The 19,468-nt window shown below is 41.5% G+C and overlaps 2 protein-coding genes and 2 pseudogenes across 2 annotated transcripts in view; 3 read left to right on the forward strand and 1 right to left on the reverse strand.

Moving 5' to 3' along the window:
- LOC129718192 (metastasis-associated protein MTA3) overlaps positions 1 to 10,675 on the forward strand; it is a 96,751-nt gene extending 86,076 nt beyond the window's left edge. Inside the window, exons 7-13 of the mRNA XM_055668690.1 lie at positions 96 to 371; positions 7,653 to 7,963; positions 8,030 to 8,292; positions 8,374 to 8,925; positions 8,985 to 9,112; positions 9,176 to 9,291; positions 9,356 to 10,675. Of these exons, the coding sequence (XP_055524665.1) occupies positions 96 to 371; positions 7,653 to 7,963; positions 8,030 to 8,292; positions 8,374 to 8,925; positions 8,985 to 9,112; positions 9,176 to 9,291; positions 9,356 to 9,791 (2,082 nt within the window). The 3' untranslated portion in view covers positions 9,792 to 10,675. The remainder of the gene's footprint in view (positions 1 to 95; positions 372 to 7,652; positions 7,964 to 8,029; positions 8,293 to 8,373; positions 8,926 to 8,984; positions 9,113 to 9,175; positions 9,292 to 9,355) is intronic.
- Positions 381 to 5,284, forward strand: LOC129718196 (uncharacterized). The gene is made up of 2 exons (XM_055668698.1): positions 381 to 4,601; positions 4,667 to 5,284. The coding sequence occupies exon 1, from the start codon at positions 3,295 to 3,297 to the stop codon at positions 4,156 to 4,158; it is 864 nt and encodes a 287-aa protein (XP_055524673.1). The 5' UTR covers positions 381 to 3,294; the 3' UTR covers positions 4,159 to 4,601; positions 4,667 to 5,284.
- A 122-nt stretch (positions 10,676 to 10,797) lies between the features above and the next one.
- Positions 10,798 to 17,589, reverse strand: LOC129718194 (uncharacterized; annotated as a pseudogene).
- Positions 14,465 to 15,336, forward strand: LOC129718197 (uncharacterized; annotated as a pseudogene).
- Positions 17,590 to 19,468: the final 1,879 nt, after the last annotated feature.

Here is a 19,468-nt window from a genome sequence, read left to right on the forward strand (position 1 = left end):
TAGTACCTATCAGCGGAGAGAACTCGGCTTTTCTGTATTCCTATACTGCCCTGAGTGGGAACTAACTAATCTCTGGCTCCTGTTTGTATTGGCAGCTACCCTGGAAAACGCTCAAAAGTATAGTGGAGTACTACTACATGTGGAAAACGACAGACCGGTACGTGCAGCAGAAGCGGGTGAAAGCGGTGGAGGCTGAATCGAAGCTGAAACAGGTCTACATTCCCAACTACACCAAACCGAGTCCGGCACTGATAACGAATAACAACAAGAACATCCTCAACGGTAACTCGAACGGAAGTGGCGGCGTAGAGGTATTAACGATCAGCGGTGGACGGCCTTGCGAATCCTGCTCGACGCTAGCATCACAACAGGTGAGGAAAGGATATCTTCAATTTTTCTTCTCGATAACGATTACAAAACAATGCTTCTTAAGACTCATACAGACGAATTACATGTCAAAAATTTTGAAAAAAAAGAAGGGAAAAAAATTAAAATTCGAATTGTTGGGAAATTTTTTCAAAACGGTTCCACAGAATCGAAAAGACGAAAAAACTCAAAATTTAGCCTTAAGTCTTTGAAAAATTCGTCTTATTTTATGTTAGGAAAGGTAAAGAAGATAATATTGCATAATTTAATAGAGTATCGAACGTCTTCGTCCGTTTTCTGCAGCAATCTTGTGCAAAAGGGGGCCGAAGAAAACCACTGACGGAGACGTTCGATATCCTATATAATAACGTTTGCATGAACTTTTTTTTGGATGGTGATTAAAATAAATCTTAGAAGTTTGATAAATTTCTCATGGAAGATAATTATATTAGCTTACTCGCAAAAAAATCTACTCCTTTAGGAGCGTCCGGCATTTAACAGGAACGTTCGCCATGGTGGACAAAACATGCGTGTTGGCATCAGGCTTGTTAATACGATAGATTATCGTCTATAATCGTCATCGCCGATACCGATAACGTCTGCTATCGTTATCGACGTTGACGATTCCGTCTTCAAACATTAATGTTATCGACGATAACGATATTTACCTGAGGTTATCAGCTCACTAACGTCTATCAGAGCAAGTGCACTAGTGCCTATATTTCGGTTGCTAAAGCTGGCTTGATAACTAACAAAATAACCGCACCGAGCGTTGCTATTTACTTTTGGAAAATAACAACTCAAGGAAGGAAGAATTCTCGAGTAGCACGAATCCATAAGTTTGGCAATGCAATAGCAACGAACCAATCCGTTGCTATTGGACCAAATGCAGCTTTGTTTGTGTTTTGCTATCCAAGACAGCAGCCAAAGTGAAAACAAACTGCGAATTCGTTTTTCAGACGTTATTGATGCGATACCGTCCAGTAGCTATCGTCCTTGGCAATGACGATAATGTCTGAAGACGTTAGCGTCATCGTCGATAACGATAGCAGACAGTATTGCTATCGGCGTTTACGATAAGTTATCGATTAACAACATTGGTTGGCATGTTTTTGAGTTCATTCTCCGTATTATTTATCAATTTCTTCAGTTTTCCGCGACAATCTTATGCTTGAAGTTTGCTCAGGAATTCTGGGGGACGTTGGGCGGGCCTCTCCATCTCCTCCAATGTTTACTTCGAGTAGTAGACCAACGCCAGATCCGGCCAGAACACCGCATTTTTGCCTTCATGGTATTTTTTGATGAACCATTAATTTCTCCGTTCACGGCCAGTCCGGAGCGAAAGAAGAGCGGTTTTGACATCCCCTTCTCGCTGATTATCAGCCACAGCATCACATTCTTGGGGAACTTAGTGTGTGAAACGAACTTCACTTCGGATCTTACTTCCATCATGTGTGGAGTAAAATACGAAGTGCCCTACCAGTTGTTGCCATCTGGGGTGAGGTAGGTTTCGTCGTCCACATGAAAATCAACTTGACCAGGATTGGGCGAAGGGTAATTTGTTTTGTAAAGAAGCTGGATTTGGTCGGATTCTGTGACTCATGTGCTATGACGAAGCAGTGTCGGGAACTATTTGAAAGTGTTAGAGAACGAACCACACGTCCGTTGAAGAGTATTTACTCGGATCACTGGTATGGAATGTATCACGTTATTTCGTATCGTTCATAATTGGATGCATATCGTTGTAATCTATACCATCTATGAAACAATAGATATAGCTAAGTAACAAACAAAAGACTCACCGAGGACCAGGCTGCGAATATTTTTCAATAAGAAATGCAACTACTATAAAAATCATGTAACCTCACAGCAAAACAAAGTAGCTGAGCGCTTTAAGCAGACGCTAGTTGAAGAGCTAAGATGAATTCTGCCTACCGTGAGGCACCCTAATTCTGTGCACAAAAGATGGTCAACTAGACCATGTTTGCCAGGTACTTTTTCACTGTTCGGCCGGTTACACCAGACTCCCGTTCAAGCGCCCGCGGCGATATAGCCACTTCTCCCTCGATCTTCCTCTTCGACATCTTTTAGAGCCTCTTGTCACTCCGGCCTTTTTTCGATGCTCTGGTTGTTGTCCATTAGTGCAAAGATGTTGTAGATGCCGGAACGGGCCTATCCGGCATCCACGAAGTGCCGCTCGATGTCCGATTTCGAAGTAGTTGGGTAGTGTTCTTAAAACGCGCAAACATCTGAATGGAGGTCTAACTATTTTCGACATCACGGTTAGAGTTCGACTGATAGAGAGGTCAAATTTTCTCTGCTGACTCATGGGTTACTATGATTGATGCTGCATGTGTAATTTCATCAGTGCGTGTAAAGGTCCATTTTTTTCAATGCAAAAATTAGTTGAAAACATTCCTTGAACCCGGAAAGCCAATAAATTGAAATGATTTTAAATTAATTGTAACTAAGAGGTTAGAAAAGGTGAAACAATAAATTGATTTTGAATTAAGCTGAGAAAATATAAAAAAACCAAAACCAAAGAACCACCAATTTAGGAAAAACGTTTTATCGAAACAGCGAGCTTTGAATGATTTTTTTATGACAAACCTATAAGATTGAGTTTGTTGTTCTGTTGTTTACATTCAGCGTTTTTTCGAGTAGATTTTTATCTGTGTTTTTCTTTCAACTTCAAACTTCGTCTGCTATGTGTTGTATCTCATCTTTTTTCTAAAGTGATTTGTGACCAAAGAAAAGTGAAGTTTAATTGATTCCGTTGATTCTTAAGCTGCAAAGTTTCATTTTAATCACTGACACCGCCTATTGTTTTTGTTGCTCGTTTGCGCCATCGCCATCGAGGATAAGGTCATATCCACCGCCGTTTTAAATTTGCACATTTGCTACACTGAACGAAGATATTTCGCTAAAATGGAGAATGTGTGTGACCAGTGCGCTAAGCCGGCTCAAGCCGATGGGGATAATATTCGATGCATGGGTTTCTGCAACCAAATCGCCCATGTTATGTGTGCCAAAATGAACTCGTCCTTTTTGAAAATTCTTCGCGAAAGGAAAAATCTCTTCTGGATGTGCGACGAGTGTGTAAAGCTCATGAAAATGACTCGCTTCAAGGAAGCTATGTCATCTGTTAGCTGTGCCGTTTCATCAACCCAAGATCGACACGCCGAAGCTCTTAGCGAATTGAAACAGGCAATTAAAGCCAATGGTGAACACGTGGAAAAACTTTCCAAGAAGGTCATTGAAACTGCATCCACACCACTTTCTTCAAGAAATGAAGCTAGAGAGCCTCCAAAAAAACGTCGCCGCGAGGAACAAACGAAAACGAATCCACCACTTCTAGTCCGAACGAAGTCATCTTCTTCACAGACGATAATGACAGTCTCACCTCCAAAGGAACTTTTCTGGTTATATTTGTCGAGAATTCATCCCAGTGTCAAAACTGAAGCTATTGTCGAGCTCGCTAAAGAGAGTCTACAGTGCAACGAGCCAATTAAAGTAATTCCTTTGTTGAAAAGGAACGCCGACTTGAGCACGATGAACTTCATATCCTTCAAAGTTGGAATGGACAAAAAATACCGCGATATCGCGCTTGACGTGGAAACCTGGCCACGTGGCGTTGTGTTCCGGGAGTTCGACGGCACTAATGCAAAAAACTTCTGGGCACCACAAATTCAAGAAAAGACACAGAATGCTCCCCGCATAGAGGTAACCCCAACAAGCGATCTCTTGCCCCCCAGCACGGAAGTAGGCTCTTCGCAAATGGAAACCTCGTAGACACGAGGACCAACGCATCAACCGATTTTTCACCAGCTACAACCACATTTCTCTGGCCACTGGGACGCACCGACTCTCGAATTATGGTAGCCCCTGACCCCTCCACCGCAGTTGAGCCACTGCCGCCAGCGCTCATCAGTCGTCCCGGTCCTGCGTGTGGAAGTGGGGAACGGGGCTTCCAAGAACTCATCAATGGCAAGTACAAATCTTTTTACGGTAATCATTTTCATCAGCACTGCGCTTCCAGCCCGCTAGAACTTGACCCTCGGCCACCAGTCTCCAACACACGGCGTTCTACGGTCGACTCGCTGACAACTCCGGGACGCAACGACTCTAGCATTGTGGAATCCTCCGAACCCCCCACCGCAGTCGTGCCACTGCCGCCAGCGCTCAACAGTCGTCCCGGTCCTGCGTGTGGTAGCGGAGAACGGGGCTTCCAAAATGTTAGTCACGGCAAGTACACTTCCGTTTCTTCCGCATGCACTACTGATCCGCACTACGCTTCCAGATCACAGAGGACCACCGTGAAAAATTATCTGACTTTGTACTACCAGAACGTGCGGGGCCTACGTACCAAAACAAACGAGCTGAGACTGTTGCTTTCCAGTTGTGACTACGATGTCCTAGTCTTCACTGAAACCTGGCTCCGACCTGACATCATTGATTCGGAGTTGTCATCCGACTACTCCTTATTTAGATGTGACCGCAGTGAGCGTACCAGTAAACTATCGCGGGGTGGTGGTGTGCTTATTGCAATCAAAAATAACATCACAAGCACTTTGATCTCACTGCCGAACAGTAGCCATCTTGAGCAGGTTGCTGTTAGGGTCCACCTTCCAAGTCGCTCACTTTACATCTGCTGTATATACTTACGGCCAAATTCCAGTGCTGATGTGTACGCTGCTCACTCTGCAGCAATCGGGGCAATGTCTGATCAGGTTGACAATACTGACGTTATAATGGTGCTAGGGGACTACAACCTCCCACACCTAAGATGGCAATGTGACGCGGATCTGAACGGTTATTTGCCCAGTAATGCATCGTCTGAACAAGAGATAGTACTTACTGAAACACTACTCGCCTGTGGTTTAGTTCAATTGAACAATCTCACAAATGTGAATGGGCGCTGGCTGGACTTGCTCTTTAGTAACATGCCGGATGAACTCGAAGTAGACGAGCCCCCACACCCGCTGCTACCAGTTGATTGTCATCATAGACCATTCGTTGTATTGCTCGATGCTCGTTGCGATGTGTTAAATGCTGCGGATCGACCAGCCGAAGTGGAGCTAAATTTCAGGCGGTGCGATTTTGATGTGCTGAATAATGCTCTTGCCTCTATCGACTGGCAACAGCATCTGGTTAACGAATCCGTCGATTTGGATATGTCTACTTTCTATGATAAACTGTTTGAGGTAATCAACACACATGTTCCACTTGTACGTCGTGCGCCCCACGCATCAACTCGCAGGTCTTGGTGGACTCCCGAACTTCGCCACTCAAGGAACATGCTTCGGAAAATGAGAAAAAGCTTCTTCAAGTCGAAAACCCAAGAAAACCGTAGGGTGCTTCGGAATATGGAAGCTACGTATAAGAATCTTCTTGCTGATACTCACAAGGCGTATTTGCAAAATGTACAACAAAACCTAAGGCAAAATCCGGCCTCTTTCTGGAAATATGTAAAGTCACTTAAGGCTGGCCCTAGAATACCGTCCAGTTTACAATATGCGAGTAAAACCTCAAATACGGCTGATGAAGCTGTTGAATTATTTTCCGACTTCTTCCAAAGTGTCTATAGTACATCGTCCCCTGCGATACGTCCCGAATGCTTCCAGAGTGTAAATTCGTATGACATAAGTCTACCAGAAATAAGGTTTTCGATTGGAGAGGTTCGAAAAGCACTGGAAAATGTCAACACCACAGAAGGCGCTGGAGCGGACGGGCTTCCGCCTCTACTTCTCAAAAATTGCGCAGCATCACTGGCTCATCCTGTTTCATAACTCTTCAACTTATCGCTCTCTTCGAAGGTCTTCCCAACGGTCTGGAAAACGGCACGCATTGTACCGATCCTCAAAACAGGCAATATTCACCACGTCAACAATTATCGTGGCATATCAATACTATGCTCACTTGCGAAGATATTCGAGTCGCTAGTTTATGTCGTGCTATATAGAGTAGCACGACCGCTTATGTCAGAATACCAACACGGGTTTGTGCAACAAAGGTCCACAACCTCCAACCTGATGTGTTATACAAACGCACTATTTCCTGAAATTGAGAACAGAAAACAAGTCGATGCTGTCTACGTCGATTTCTCTAAGGCTTTTGATGTTGTACCACACGAATATGCCATCGAAAAACTTAAACGTATGGGGTTTCCAGAGCACATCACCGAATGGCTACACTCTAAAGCCTCAGTCTGCGTGAACTCCGTGTGTTCCAAAGAGTTCGTCCTCACGTCTGGTGTCCCACAGGGAAGCGTACTGGGTCCACTTATATTTGTCTTGTTTGCAAACGACATGTGCATTAGACTGAAGTCTCAGAAGCAGATGTTTGCTGATGACCTCAAATTCTATAGAGTAGTATCGGCACCTCTGGACTGTCTGGCTTTGCAAGACGACATCAACGAACTTTCGCTATGGTGTTCACAAAATGGCATGAAAATGAACGCAGCGAAGTGCAAAATTGTCTCATTCACAAGACGCTCTGACTCTGTAAACCATACATATTACATCGATGGTAACGTCCTGGAGCGGGTCACTTCTATTCGCGATCTAGGAGTCACAATAGACTCTAAACTCCGATTTCATGATCATGTCTCAATCATTGCAGCCAAAGCGTTTGCAGTGCTCGGACTCATTCGAAGGCAGTCGCGCCATTTCACTGATGTATACTCTCTAAAAACCCTCTTCTGTGCATTGGTTCGGAGCATCCTTGAGTATGCAGTTCAAGTCTGGGCACCATACCAACTAGCGCACGCCGTGAAATTAGAGCGGATACAAAAGCAGTTCATTCGGTATGCTTTACGCAAACTACCGTGGAATGATTCGGTGAATTTACCTGACTACACCGCGCGTTGCATGCTTCTTAATTTAGAAACTCTCGCAGCCCGTCGAATCAAGCTGCAGAGAACGTTTATTTTCGACATAATAGAAAATGTTATTGACTGTCCAGAACTGTTAAGACACATCAATTTTAATGTACCCCCGCGAGCCCTCCGAAGTTATCCCACGATTAATTTACCTTTCCGAAGAACTAGTTACGGACGTGATAGCGCATATAATGCATGTCTGAAAGCATATAACGATGTCAGTGACCTCCATGAACTGGGTATGACGAAAACGGCTTTTAAAAATAGAATTAGAAATTAGAATAAGCTATAATTAGTCTGTACGATTTTTATTCGAAGACGAGAAACAATAAATAAATAAATAAATAAATAAAGATTTCCTTTTGCTATAATTCAACTGTTCGTTTTTTTCTCCGATTTCTTGCAGTGGTACACGTGGGGCCCATCGCACCTGAGCTGTCGACTGTGCCAGAGTTGTTGGAACTATTGGAAGCGTTACGGAGGCCTTAAAGTAGCATCACGGTTAGCGGATAGTGGTGATATCGACTCTACGGCAGCGCCAGGAGGGGCAGGTTCGCCAGGGGCAGCGATACTGAAGAAGCAGCGCGATGCCAGTGGTATCACGTCTGGAACTGGCAGTGCCGGAAGCGACCTCGACGATGATCTGACGATTGTGGCAAGCAGTGGGCCTATCAATAGTTTAGGTTCCGGCGGTCTGAGCAATCATCGACCGCACAGGTACGCGATGTAAACCGTATTCGGCCGTTAAAAACCGGAACTAAAATAAGTTTTTTTTTTTTTTAGTCCATCTTTCAAATGTTCCATCGTCAATTGTGGCAAGGAGTTCAAGCTGAAGGTTCACCTGGCACGACACTACGCGCAAGCACACGGAATTCAGATTAGATCCGGGTCGCCTCGGCCCATCATGAAGACGCGAACAGCTTTCTATTTGCACACCACATTGACCACTCGGCTATCGAGACGTCTGTGCCGGCAAGTCATACGATCGAAGAAAGCCGCACGCCAGCCATCGTACGCGATCAATATTGCTGTTGTGAAACAAGAATGTAAGTTATACAAGACATACAAGAGAAACAAGAATGTAAGTACTAATAGAAAAAAGCTAATTTATTTGCTTTCAATTGCAGTTGCCGCAGCTGAGGCGGGCAAAAGTATATCGGATATCCGGCGATTGCTAACCTACAAAAAACGAGATCGGGGTAGTGTGACGCATATCGCAAACCGACTTGGAAATCCTGGTGCAACCGTTGGTGATTGGCTTATATTGACTCCCAAGGACAAGATGCCAAAACCAGATGTAGTGGCATTTCCCAAACCACCGAAGGCTCCTGATGGAAGTCTGTTGTACGAACGGATACCAAATAAACCCGAGGCTGAAAAAATTCCACTGAATCCGGTTCCAGTTCCCGCCGGGTGCGTCCCAGTACCGGGACTGGTAGGCGTTCCTGGTGTTACAGTGAATGCTATTGGAGCATCGACAGCAGCGACGGTGCCAACGACAGTCGGTGTTGCACCCGTCGTGCCCCCTGTGATGCCCACGTTGGGCAGTACAGCCGGTATTACACCCGGTCGAGTTACACCGAATGCTAGTGTTGCTAGTATTCTACCCGTTGGAAGCAATGCCAACCCACCTGCATCACTGAAACGACGGAACTACGAAGAGGCCAATGGAATTGATGGTAAACTTTTCTTAAAACTTATCGGTGTAAGACCTTTTTCTAACATTCTATTGATGCAGGCCCGGTAGCACCACCCGCAAAACGACCCAACAAGGATCCAATGCCGTCACATCGACCGACGCCCGAACAGTATGCAGCTATGATGGCAGCAGCTCAGGCAGCAGGACAACCTCTACCACGACATCATGTAAGACTTGACTAAGCATATTTCGCGTCCGGACCTGATCGTAATTTGAATAAAATTTTACAGATGAATGGTAAACCAAAAATTGCACAAATGACTCGAACTGGCTCCGGCCGCAAGCAGGTCATTAGCTGGATGGATGCCCCTGACGATGTCTACTACCGATCAACTGAGGCAAGCAGGTACGTTATTGTGTATCAATAATCCCAGGATATTAACTAACCCGCAATTCATCTCCTATCGCAGGAGAACCCGCCGAAAGATTCCCATCACCGAGTTACGACGCTCTGCACGAAAGCCTTGGCGTAATTTGCACCCGAAATACGCGGTCATCATCGCTACTTTGCTGCCACCGGTTACTCCTGTTTCCGTCGAAGCAGTGGTCGGAATTCCTCAGACACCCCCGCCACTCTCGTCACAGCTCACGGCTCAGCTGAACGCGACCAGTCAGATTCCGCAATCGGCGGCAATTGCCACTGCTGCGGCGAATAATCTTAATCTCAATCTCAACACTGCACTGGCCAGTGTTCATCCGCTGGCGGCACAGCTGGCCACTAGCAACAGTACCAACAATAGCATCAGTAACAACAATAGCAGCAGCAATAACATCGGCAACATCAACAACAATAGCAGTAGTAGCAATAAAGCGAACAGTGATCTGCAGGTTGTAATCCTAGACTGACCCGAACCTCCGACATACTTGCACCCGAATCAACAACTGCAACTACAACAGAATGCACACACGACGCCGTCACAACAACAGCAACAACCGCAGCCACAGCCGCCGCCCCATCCATACACGATGGAAGCACTGCTCAATTAAGTCGTAAAACTGAACACAAAACAAGTAAAGCAAGCTCTAACTATTGAAAGAGAAAGAAATCGTTTTCGTTTTTTCTTTTCGATTTTATCTTAATTTTAGAACGTGAGGTTGTTTCCAAACAGCGCCTCTGAAAAAAAACTATTTAAAATAAAACAATATGTAAACTATTGATGCTCTGTGAGACAAACAGTAGTAGCGAAAAGAATAGGGGAATAGTACTAGTAACAAATAGGCGTTCGCGGTGAAAATTCCGAAAATTTTTCCGCCTGTGACCTGCGAGAGTGAAATACTGCGCTGTTTCTGCATGCGTATGCACGAGCGGAACGAAAGAGAAATGCCCGAGAGGCCCCGAGATGTGCGGGTCGGACAAGTAGGGACAAGGAAAACAATGTGAGTTTAAGTATATTTTTTTTGTAAAATGTAAAATACATCGCTCCCTCTTAATTAAGAGTAAATTCTTAAAAATAAACACACTAAAAATGAATGCATTCAAATTCAGAACAAAAAAAAAAAAACAAACACGTGACGAAACGCGAAACTGATGATAAGCTAAACTCAATTTACTTTAAAAAACAGAAAGCAAAACAAAACCTTAGATGAATACGACAGAGAAAGCGAGCACATACGTGCAGAAAAAAAGTAAAACGAAACTGTTGGTGAGAAGGAGTATCATTGATTTTTTCACCTTTGATGAAACCTCTCTCTCTTTCTCTTTCACAAAAATATACAAGTAACACTTGAAATGCATCCCAAGGTGCGCGAGTAGATTTTCTGAAAATCGTAGAGATAGATCACAGCTTTGTTTACAAAAAATGGTTTTTGTTTATTCAAGTTTCATACAAGTTCAAAACAGAGATTTAGTTCTGGTCCACCTTTGGTGAAGGTTGAGCAACATTTGAAAAAATTTCCGAATAATGTACATTGCAACATATCACAAGAAATGGCTCGGGCTTAACGTATTAACAGTAATACAACGTTTGATCTGTTTTGCAATACTTGGATATGTAGATAACACCGACTTTCAAACGTAACGTACCTATCGATTCCTGCGTTATTCAGAAAGTGATCAACAATTTTACTTCCTTGATTTTCTGAGCATGAAAATGCAGAAATCTTTCATTATAATCTTGAATGTTGTTTTGTTTTCATAATTAATTATTCATCAAGCGTGGCACAGATGAAATTGGTTCATCACGTTTATATTGTTCCTAATTTGTTCTCAATTAAACACGAACAAATTAACGAATGATCACGCAGACTTTTAAGTAACATATTTGATGAAATAAAAGAAACTAAATGAATACGAAAACCAATAAAAAATTAAAAACAAACAATCCAAAACTTCTTATTTTCAAACCCTAGTTTTGGTCATATTGATATCTCCTATATATTTTTCTTTCTAATTCTTTTATCAGTTGCAACACCACCTGTTTGATGATTCGAGAACATCTCACTCTCGAAATAAGAGATTGTGAACCATCAAAAGAAACACAAGGAAACGTAACGGACTTTTCCAGACAATGAATAATTTCTTCAAGAAAAATCGAATCATTGAAGTAAGGTAAGTACCTATATCCATTTTTCATATTTGTTCTCTGCTGTAATTTATCAACTTGTTTTCGTTTTTTTTGGTCTGGCGGTTAGCTTCGGAAGCTAAACGCACTCAGCTAATTACCCCATAATAGAATCAAATACCGTATCGAGCCAGAATGATCTGAGAAAACGTAAACGCGGCTATCACATTTTAAATAGTATAGAGCTGCATTCTTACTCGATATTTTTTCCGGTGTAGATGAAAAAGAAAAAAAAAATGGAGCTTCTTACTTTTAGCTCTAGCTAGTCTTTTTCTGAACAAAATTTAGATATTTATTTGATTTCTCACATTCCTCACTCTAAAAGGTTTACTTGCAGGGTACAGAGGAAGCACTTTTCGGCGATTCTGAGCTCAATTTGGAATCATTCTCTATTTTGGCCTTTTCTGGCCTTAGGAAGCACTTTTTGGCGATTCGGAGCTCAATTTGGAATCATTTTCTATTTTCGTCTTTTCTGACCTAAGGAAGCATTTTTCGGCTATTCTGAGCTCAATTTGGGATCATTTTATATTTTGGCCTTTCCTGACTTTTCGCGCGCTCTATTTGGGATCATTTTCTATTTTGGCCTTTTCTGACCCTAGGAAGCACTTTTTGGCGATTCTGAGCTCAATTTGGGATCATTTTCTATTTTGGCCTTTTCTGACCTTAGGAAGCACTTTTCGGCGATTCTGAGCTCAACTTGAGATCATTTTCTATTTTGGCCTTTTCTGACCTTAGGAAGCATTTTTTGGCGATTCTGAGCTCAATTTGGGATCATTTTGTATTTTGGCCTTTTCTGGACTTAAGAAGCACTTTTCGGCGATTCTGAGCTCAATTTGGGATCATTTTCTATTTTGACCTTTTCTGGCCTTAGAAATCATTTTCCGGCGATTCTGAGCTCAACTTGGGATCATTTCCTATTTTGGCCTTTTCTGACCTTAGAAAGCACTTTTCGACGATTCTAAGCTATTCATTTTCTATTGTCGCCTTTTCTGGCCTTAGAAAGCACTTTTCAGCGATTCTGAGCTCAATTTGGGATCATTTTCTATTTTTGCCTTTTCTGGCCTTAGAAATCACTTTCCGGCGATTCTGAGCTCAATTTGGGATCATTTTCTATTTTGGCCTTTTCTGACCTTAGGAAGCACTTTCGACGATTCTGAGCTCAATTTGGGATCATTTTCCATTGTCGCCTTTTCTGACCTTAGAAAGCACTTTTCGCCGATTCTGAGCTCAATTTGGGATCATTTTCTATTTTGGCCTTTTCTGACCTTAGGAAGCACTTTTCGGCGATTCTGAGCTCAACTTGAGATCATTTTCTATTTTTGCCTTTCATGGCCTTAGGAAGCGCTTTTTGGCGATTCTGAGCTCAATTTGGGATCATTTTGTATTTTGGCCTTTTCTGGACTTAAGAAGCACTTTTCGACGATTCTAAGCTCAATTTGGGATCATTTTCTATTTTGGCCTTCTCTGGTCTTAGAAAGCACTTTTCGGCAATTCTGAGCTCAATTTGGGATCATTTTCTATTTTGACCTTTTCTGGCCTTAGAAATCACTTTCCTGCGATTCTGAGCTCAATTTGGGATCATTTTCTATTTTGGCCTTTCCTGACCTTAGAAAGCACTTTTCGACGATTCTAAGCTCAATTTGGGATCATTTTCTATTGTCGCCTTTTCTGGACTTAGAAAGCACTTTTCGCCGATTCTGAGCTCAATTTGGCATCATTTTCTATTTTGGCCTTTCCTGACCTTAGGAAGCACTTTTTGGCGATTCTGAGCTCAATTTGAGATCATTTTCTGTTTTGGCCTTTTCTGACCTTAGGAAGCACTTTTCGGCGATTATGAGCTCAATTTGGGATCATTCTCTATTTTGGCCTTTTCTGGTCTTAGGAGGCACATTTCTGCGATTCTGAGCTCAATTTGGGATCATTTTCTATTTTGGCCTTTTCTGGCCTTAGGAAGCACTTTTCGGCGATTCTGAGCTCAATTTGAGATCGTTTTCTATTTTGACCTTTTCTGAGCATAGAAAGCACTTTTCGACGATTCTGAGCTCAATTTGGGATCATTCTCTATTTTGGCCTTTTCTGAGTTTTAGAAAGCACTTTTCGCCGATTCTGAGCTCAATTTGGGATCATTTTCTATATTGGCCTTTTCTGACCTTAGGAAGCGCTTTTCGCCGATTCTGAGCTTAATTTCAGACCATTTCCCATTTTCGCCTTTTTGGCCTCAGGAAGCACTTTTTGGCGATTCTGAGCTCAATTTGGGATAATTTTCTATTTTGGCCTTTTCTGAACTTAGGAAGCACTTTTCGGCGATTCTGAGCTCAATTTGGGATAATTTTCTGTTTTGGCCTTTTCTGACCTTAGGAAGCACTTTTCGGCGATTCTGAGCTCAATTTGGGATCATTCTCTTTTGGCCTTTTCTGGCCTTAGGAAGCACTTTTTGGCAATTCTGAGCTCAATTTGGGATCATTTTCTATTTTGGCCTTTCCTGACCTTAGGAAGCACTTTTCGCCGATTCTGAGCTCAGTTCGAGATCATTTTCCATATTCGCCTTAGGAAGCACTTTTTGGCGATTCTGAGCTCAATTTGGGATCATTTACTGTTTTGGCCTTAAGAAGCACTATTCGGCGATTCTGAGCTCAATTTGGCAAAAAAAAATTAAAAGCACTTTTCGGCGATTCTAGGCTCAATTTGGGATCATTTTTTATTTTGGCCGTTTCTGGCCTAATGAAGCACTTTTTGGCGATTCTGAGCTGAATGGGGGACAAAAATGAAAGATAAAAATTTGCTTTCATTGATGAATTTGATGAAGCTGGTCCCTTCAAATACGATGAACTTTCCTTCAACTCAGAAAATGCAGAGATTTAAAAAAATCGAAAATAAAAAATTAACCAATTGTTCTACTTTGACATAATTGTTCAATTTTGACGTTTGAAAATCATTGCCTTTGCCTTTCGGATTTCCCGCAACACTTCTGACTTTGACATCGATTGTGACAGTAACTTTGACAGAGAAGTAACAGATAGTTCGATGCATTTTGTTTTGCTTTTGGAAAAAATTGTGGCAGACAGGTGATTTTTCATTGCAATATTACCAATTAGAGTAAAAACTGTAGAGAAAATGCAGGCAGGATTTCTGAAAGCTGATATCAACACTCTTCCAAAAGTAGATTTTTCATGGTCCAGGAGTTTTTATCCACCAACGATAAATTTCGAGATGCTAACAAACGTGTAAAAATTGAAAGGTACACTCATCAACGTGGCTCACGGTTCTCAAAGCAATACTACATATTTTTATCTAATGTCTAGGTCCAGTAATCCCGATTATCTCAACTCTGCTATCGGCAAAGATCAGTACAAAATTAATAATGGTGTGTATACCGTTACAGCTCGGGTTGTTCCTGAGCATAAAGTTACAAAAAAACAATACACCGTAGTTGCAATTATCGATACTCAGCTCGATAAGATTCAAGACGTTTATTGCGAAAGCGAGAACGATGGCTGCAAAGCAGCAGCTGGTGGATGTAAGCATGCAATAGCATTCTTATTTTTCCTCTACGAGAAGTATTCGTCCCCGTCTCCAACGGATGGCACTTGTTTGTGGAAAGTGCCACAATTATCGCGGGTCAATGAGAACCTTGATAATTTCGATATCAGCAAGTATTCTAAGTCGGGTATTAAAAGAAAATAAATTGCCAAATTCATTTGCAAATGATAATGACACACAGAACAAATGGTGTTTTAGTTCTTGTTCGACCAGGTTTTGAAAATAGTAGACATCCTGAACAATTTGTAGAATTTTACGTCGTAGATTTTAATAACGACTATATTACTAACATCATGAAAACTAGTTATAAATTTTGGCAAGAGAACATTTTTCCCAAACTGTATGAAAACTTTTGAGAGATATACTATGTTGCATAAATACTGTAAATAAACTTGTAGTGATTAAAGATTTAATTAATCATTAAATGATTTAATCGTTATTCATATCTGATATGGTCGTTCTTACTTTAATCATCTTGTATTGCATATTCAATAATCCAAATTATTACATAGTAACAGTATTACACATCCTATCATGAAATGTCGAAGGTAGAACGGCGAATTGTATGTTAAATTACAATAAATACTTTGCAGTTTTTAGTTATCTTGAGTAACTAGTATTTCAAAACGTATGTTGCTAACATAATCCACTACAAGTAAAATCTATTCCACCCTATCAGCTTGCCTTGCATGTTAACTAATCCACCTATGATTGTAACAATATCATCAACCTTATCAAACAACGTTGAAGGTAATTCTGCATGTGGGGCGCATATTTTGAACTCCCTAAATCTTCTTATAAGGCGCTCAACGTGTATCCTGACACTCGCGATCTCTTTTGCTAACATTGAATCATCTTTAAATAACGGTTCATCATTAGGTACACTGGGTGGTCTTATAAGAACTCCTCCAGAGTTGGCAACATCTGATGCCACATTTTTAAAACCGCGATCCGCAAGTACTCCTGCACTGGGCTGAATCATTTTCAAATATCCAGAACGTCGAACGATTTTTTGGTCACTTGCACGTCCAGGAAACGCTTTAGATAAAAATGTAACCAAACCACAAGGAGTACAAAATATCAAAAACTTCAACGTATTGCATGATTTATACGATGAGTAAGTTTTTGATTGTAAAACAGGATCGAACGGTTTTTCAATTTGCACTTCAAAGCAGTCGATAATGCTTTGAACGCTAGAATATTTGTTCAGAAAAGAAACTGGTAAAAATTTTTTAATCTCGCTGGCTGAAGGCCAGAAAATTATTTCGTTCATTTCTTTGGCGATTTTAGGAACACAGTCATTAAAAATTTGCCCAACGCGCCTGTTAGTCCTACAGTGTCACTCAAATGATTCATTCAATCTTATTTTTCGAAAAACTAACATTATATCTCTCTTACTTATGCCAGTAGTGTCTGATAACGCATCTAAAATGAAAAGGTTTTCGTTTGAAATGCCTAAATAATTGGTAGATTTTGTCCTAACAAACGTTTCAATTTGACAAAAAACTTCTTTAAAAGAAACTTCAGCTTTAAACTCATTTAAGCTGTCTGCGCTAGGCAAATACTCGCGTTCACAGGATTTTTCACTTGACTGCACAGTGGATCTAGCTGAACTTAGGACATCTAAATATGGTGGAAAAGTTTTGGATGAGGTTTGATGAAAAATCGTCTGTGTTGCTTTAGTTTCCGTCAAAATAGCACATTGCACAGATACGGACGCTTGGAGCAAAGTCTCTGTTGCAACACTTCGATCAACCAAGCCCTGCTTGTAGATTCGCTGATCGTGAGGTTCGACGTTTTCCTTGGAACTGATCTCATTTAACTTGGATCCTGTATTTTTAACCATTAAATATGATCACATACGGTTTTGATAACGCTAAGGTTAACCTACGTTTTGGGGGCTGTGAATAGTCAAACGGTTCAATATTGGCTGTAGACCTATCGAGAGATTTGCTATTATTTGCCGTGCATTCAAGACTTGAGACTGCTGATTCATCATATTCAAGTGGATCATTTTCTCTGTCCAAGTACGAATATCTGACGCCGCAAGATTCAACCGGCAAGTTTTTGTGAGGCAGAATGTCTGGATACAATTGAAAACGTTGTTTTATTTTTGCTGATTTCACAATAACGCTTCGATAATCACCCGGCTACAAAATAAAAGAAGATTCTGTGGTTTTACTATATTCTACTATATGTTTCAAAATTGAAAGCACCTACCTCAAAATGATTATCACAAACAAACATTCTTCTGGTTTTCATTAGCTTTGGCATGGGATTTTCGACGTAAATGCCGCATCGATAGAGCCAAATTCTCCTGGCATCGTCATTCTTCGGAACCGGGAAAAAATGTATATCCGGTGATAGTTTTTTTGTCCGCTTGCAGCATACTACAGCACAGGCCATTTTTCGACTTTTAACACTATTCTTCCACCAATGTAAACATGAAAAAGTTTCGGTAACATCAACATAAAGAAAAATAGACAGCAACAACAACGATGGTTGCTTGGTTTGCTTTTGAAAAATTTTCCGATTTTCTGATATTTTCACTGTGCAGTGTTGCCGTGAAATTGTGTTGAATTTTTGTAATATTTAAAAAATTGAAAACCGTTTTTTTCGCGAATAACCCTTGAAAACATGAAATTAAAAATGCCTTATGTATTTATTAGACACGCTTTATCACTTAAGACCAAAAACAGAATAGGGCTTTAGTACCCTTTTTGGGATCATTTTCTTTTCTCGCTTTTTCTGGCCTTAGGAAGCACTTTTTGGCGATTTTGAGCTTAATTTGGAATCGTTCTCTATTTTGGCCTTTTCTGGCCTTAGGAAGCACTTTTTGGCGATTCGGAGCTGAATTTGGGATCATTTTCTATTTTGGCCTTTTCTGGCCTTAGAAAGCACTTTTTGGCGATTCTAAGCTCAATTTGGAATCATTCTCTATATTGGCGATTCCGGGCTCAATTTGGAATCATTCTCTATTTTGGCCTTTTCTGGCCTTAGGAGGCACTTTTCGCCGATTATGAGCTCAATTTGGTGGTCCCCGTAGTTTTGTGGTTAGCGATGTCGGTCGACTAGCTCTTCCACACGGTTGTGATATCGGGTTCGATTCCCGATCAGGTCGAGGAACGTTTCGAGCTAGAAATTATATCGACTCAGCACTGGGGCACGGTGTATTGTTGTACTTATCCTACAACATGCAAAATGTGCCGAAAACAATATCGATAACGAATTCTCTCAACTAATCTAGTTGATCGAGACCGCATTAGCCCCCAGGCTGGCGTGCGATATTGTTGTTGAGCTCAATTTGGAATCATTTTCTATTTTGGCCTTTTCTGGCCTTAGAAAGCACTTTTCGGCGATTCTGAGCTCAATTTGTGATCATTTTCTATTTTGACCGCGGCGATTCTGAGCTTAATTTGGGATCATTTTCTATTTTCGTCTTTTCTGGCCTTTGGAAGCACTTATTGGCGATTCTGAGCTCAATTTGGGATCATTTTCTATTTTGGCCTTTTCTGGCCTTAGGAAGCACTTTTCGCCGATTATGAGCTCAATTTGGAATCATTTTCTATTATGGCCTTTTCTGACTTTAGGAAGCACTTATTGGCGATTCTGAGCTCAATTTGGGATCGTTTTCTGTTTTGGCCTTAGGAAGCACTTTTTGGTGATTCTGAGCTGAATTTGGGATCATTTTCTTTTTGGCCTTTTCTGGCCTAAGGAAGCACTTTTTGGCCTTTTCGGCGATTCCGGGGTCAATTTGGGATCATTTTCTATTTTGGCCGTTTCTGGCCTTAGGAAGCACTTTTTGGCGATTCTGAGCCGAATTTGGGATCATTCTCTATTTTCGCTTTTTCTGGCCTTAGGAAGCACTTTTTGGCGATTCTGAGCTTAATTTGGAATCGTTCTCTATTTTGGCCTTTTCTGGCCTTAGGAGGCACTTTTTGGCGATTCGGAGCTGAATTTGGGGGATCGTTTTCTGTTTTGGCCTTTTCTGGCCTAAGGAGGCACTTTTCGGCGATTCAGGGCTCAATTTGGGATCATTTTCTATTTTGGCTTTTTCTGGCCTTAGGAAGCACTTTTCGGCGATTCTGAGCTCAATTTGGGATCATTTTCTATTTTGACCTTTTCTGGCCTTAGAAAGCACTTTTCGGCCATTCTGAGCTCAATTTGGGATCATTTTCTATTTTCGTCTTTTCTGGTCTTTGGAAGCACTTTTTGACGATTCTGTGCTCAGCTTGAGATCATTTTCTATTCTAGCCTTGGGAAGCACTTTTTGGCGATTCCGAGCTCAATTTGGAATCATTTTCTATTTTGGCCTTTTCTGACCTTAGGAAGCACTTTTAAGCGATTCTGAGCTCAATTTGGGATCATTTTCTATTTTGGCCTTCTCTGACCTTAAGAAGCACTTTTCGGCGATTCTGAGCT

This window comes from Wyeomyia smithii, chromosome 1 (genome assembly GCF_029784165.1).
Source record: "Wyeomyia smithii strain HCP4-BCI-WySm-NY-G18 chromosome 1, ASM2978416v1, whole genome shotgun sequence".
Classification (NCBI taxonomy): Eukaryota; Metazoa; Arthropoda; class Insecta; order Diptera; family Culicidae; genus Wyeomyia; species Wyeomyia smithii.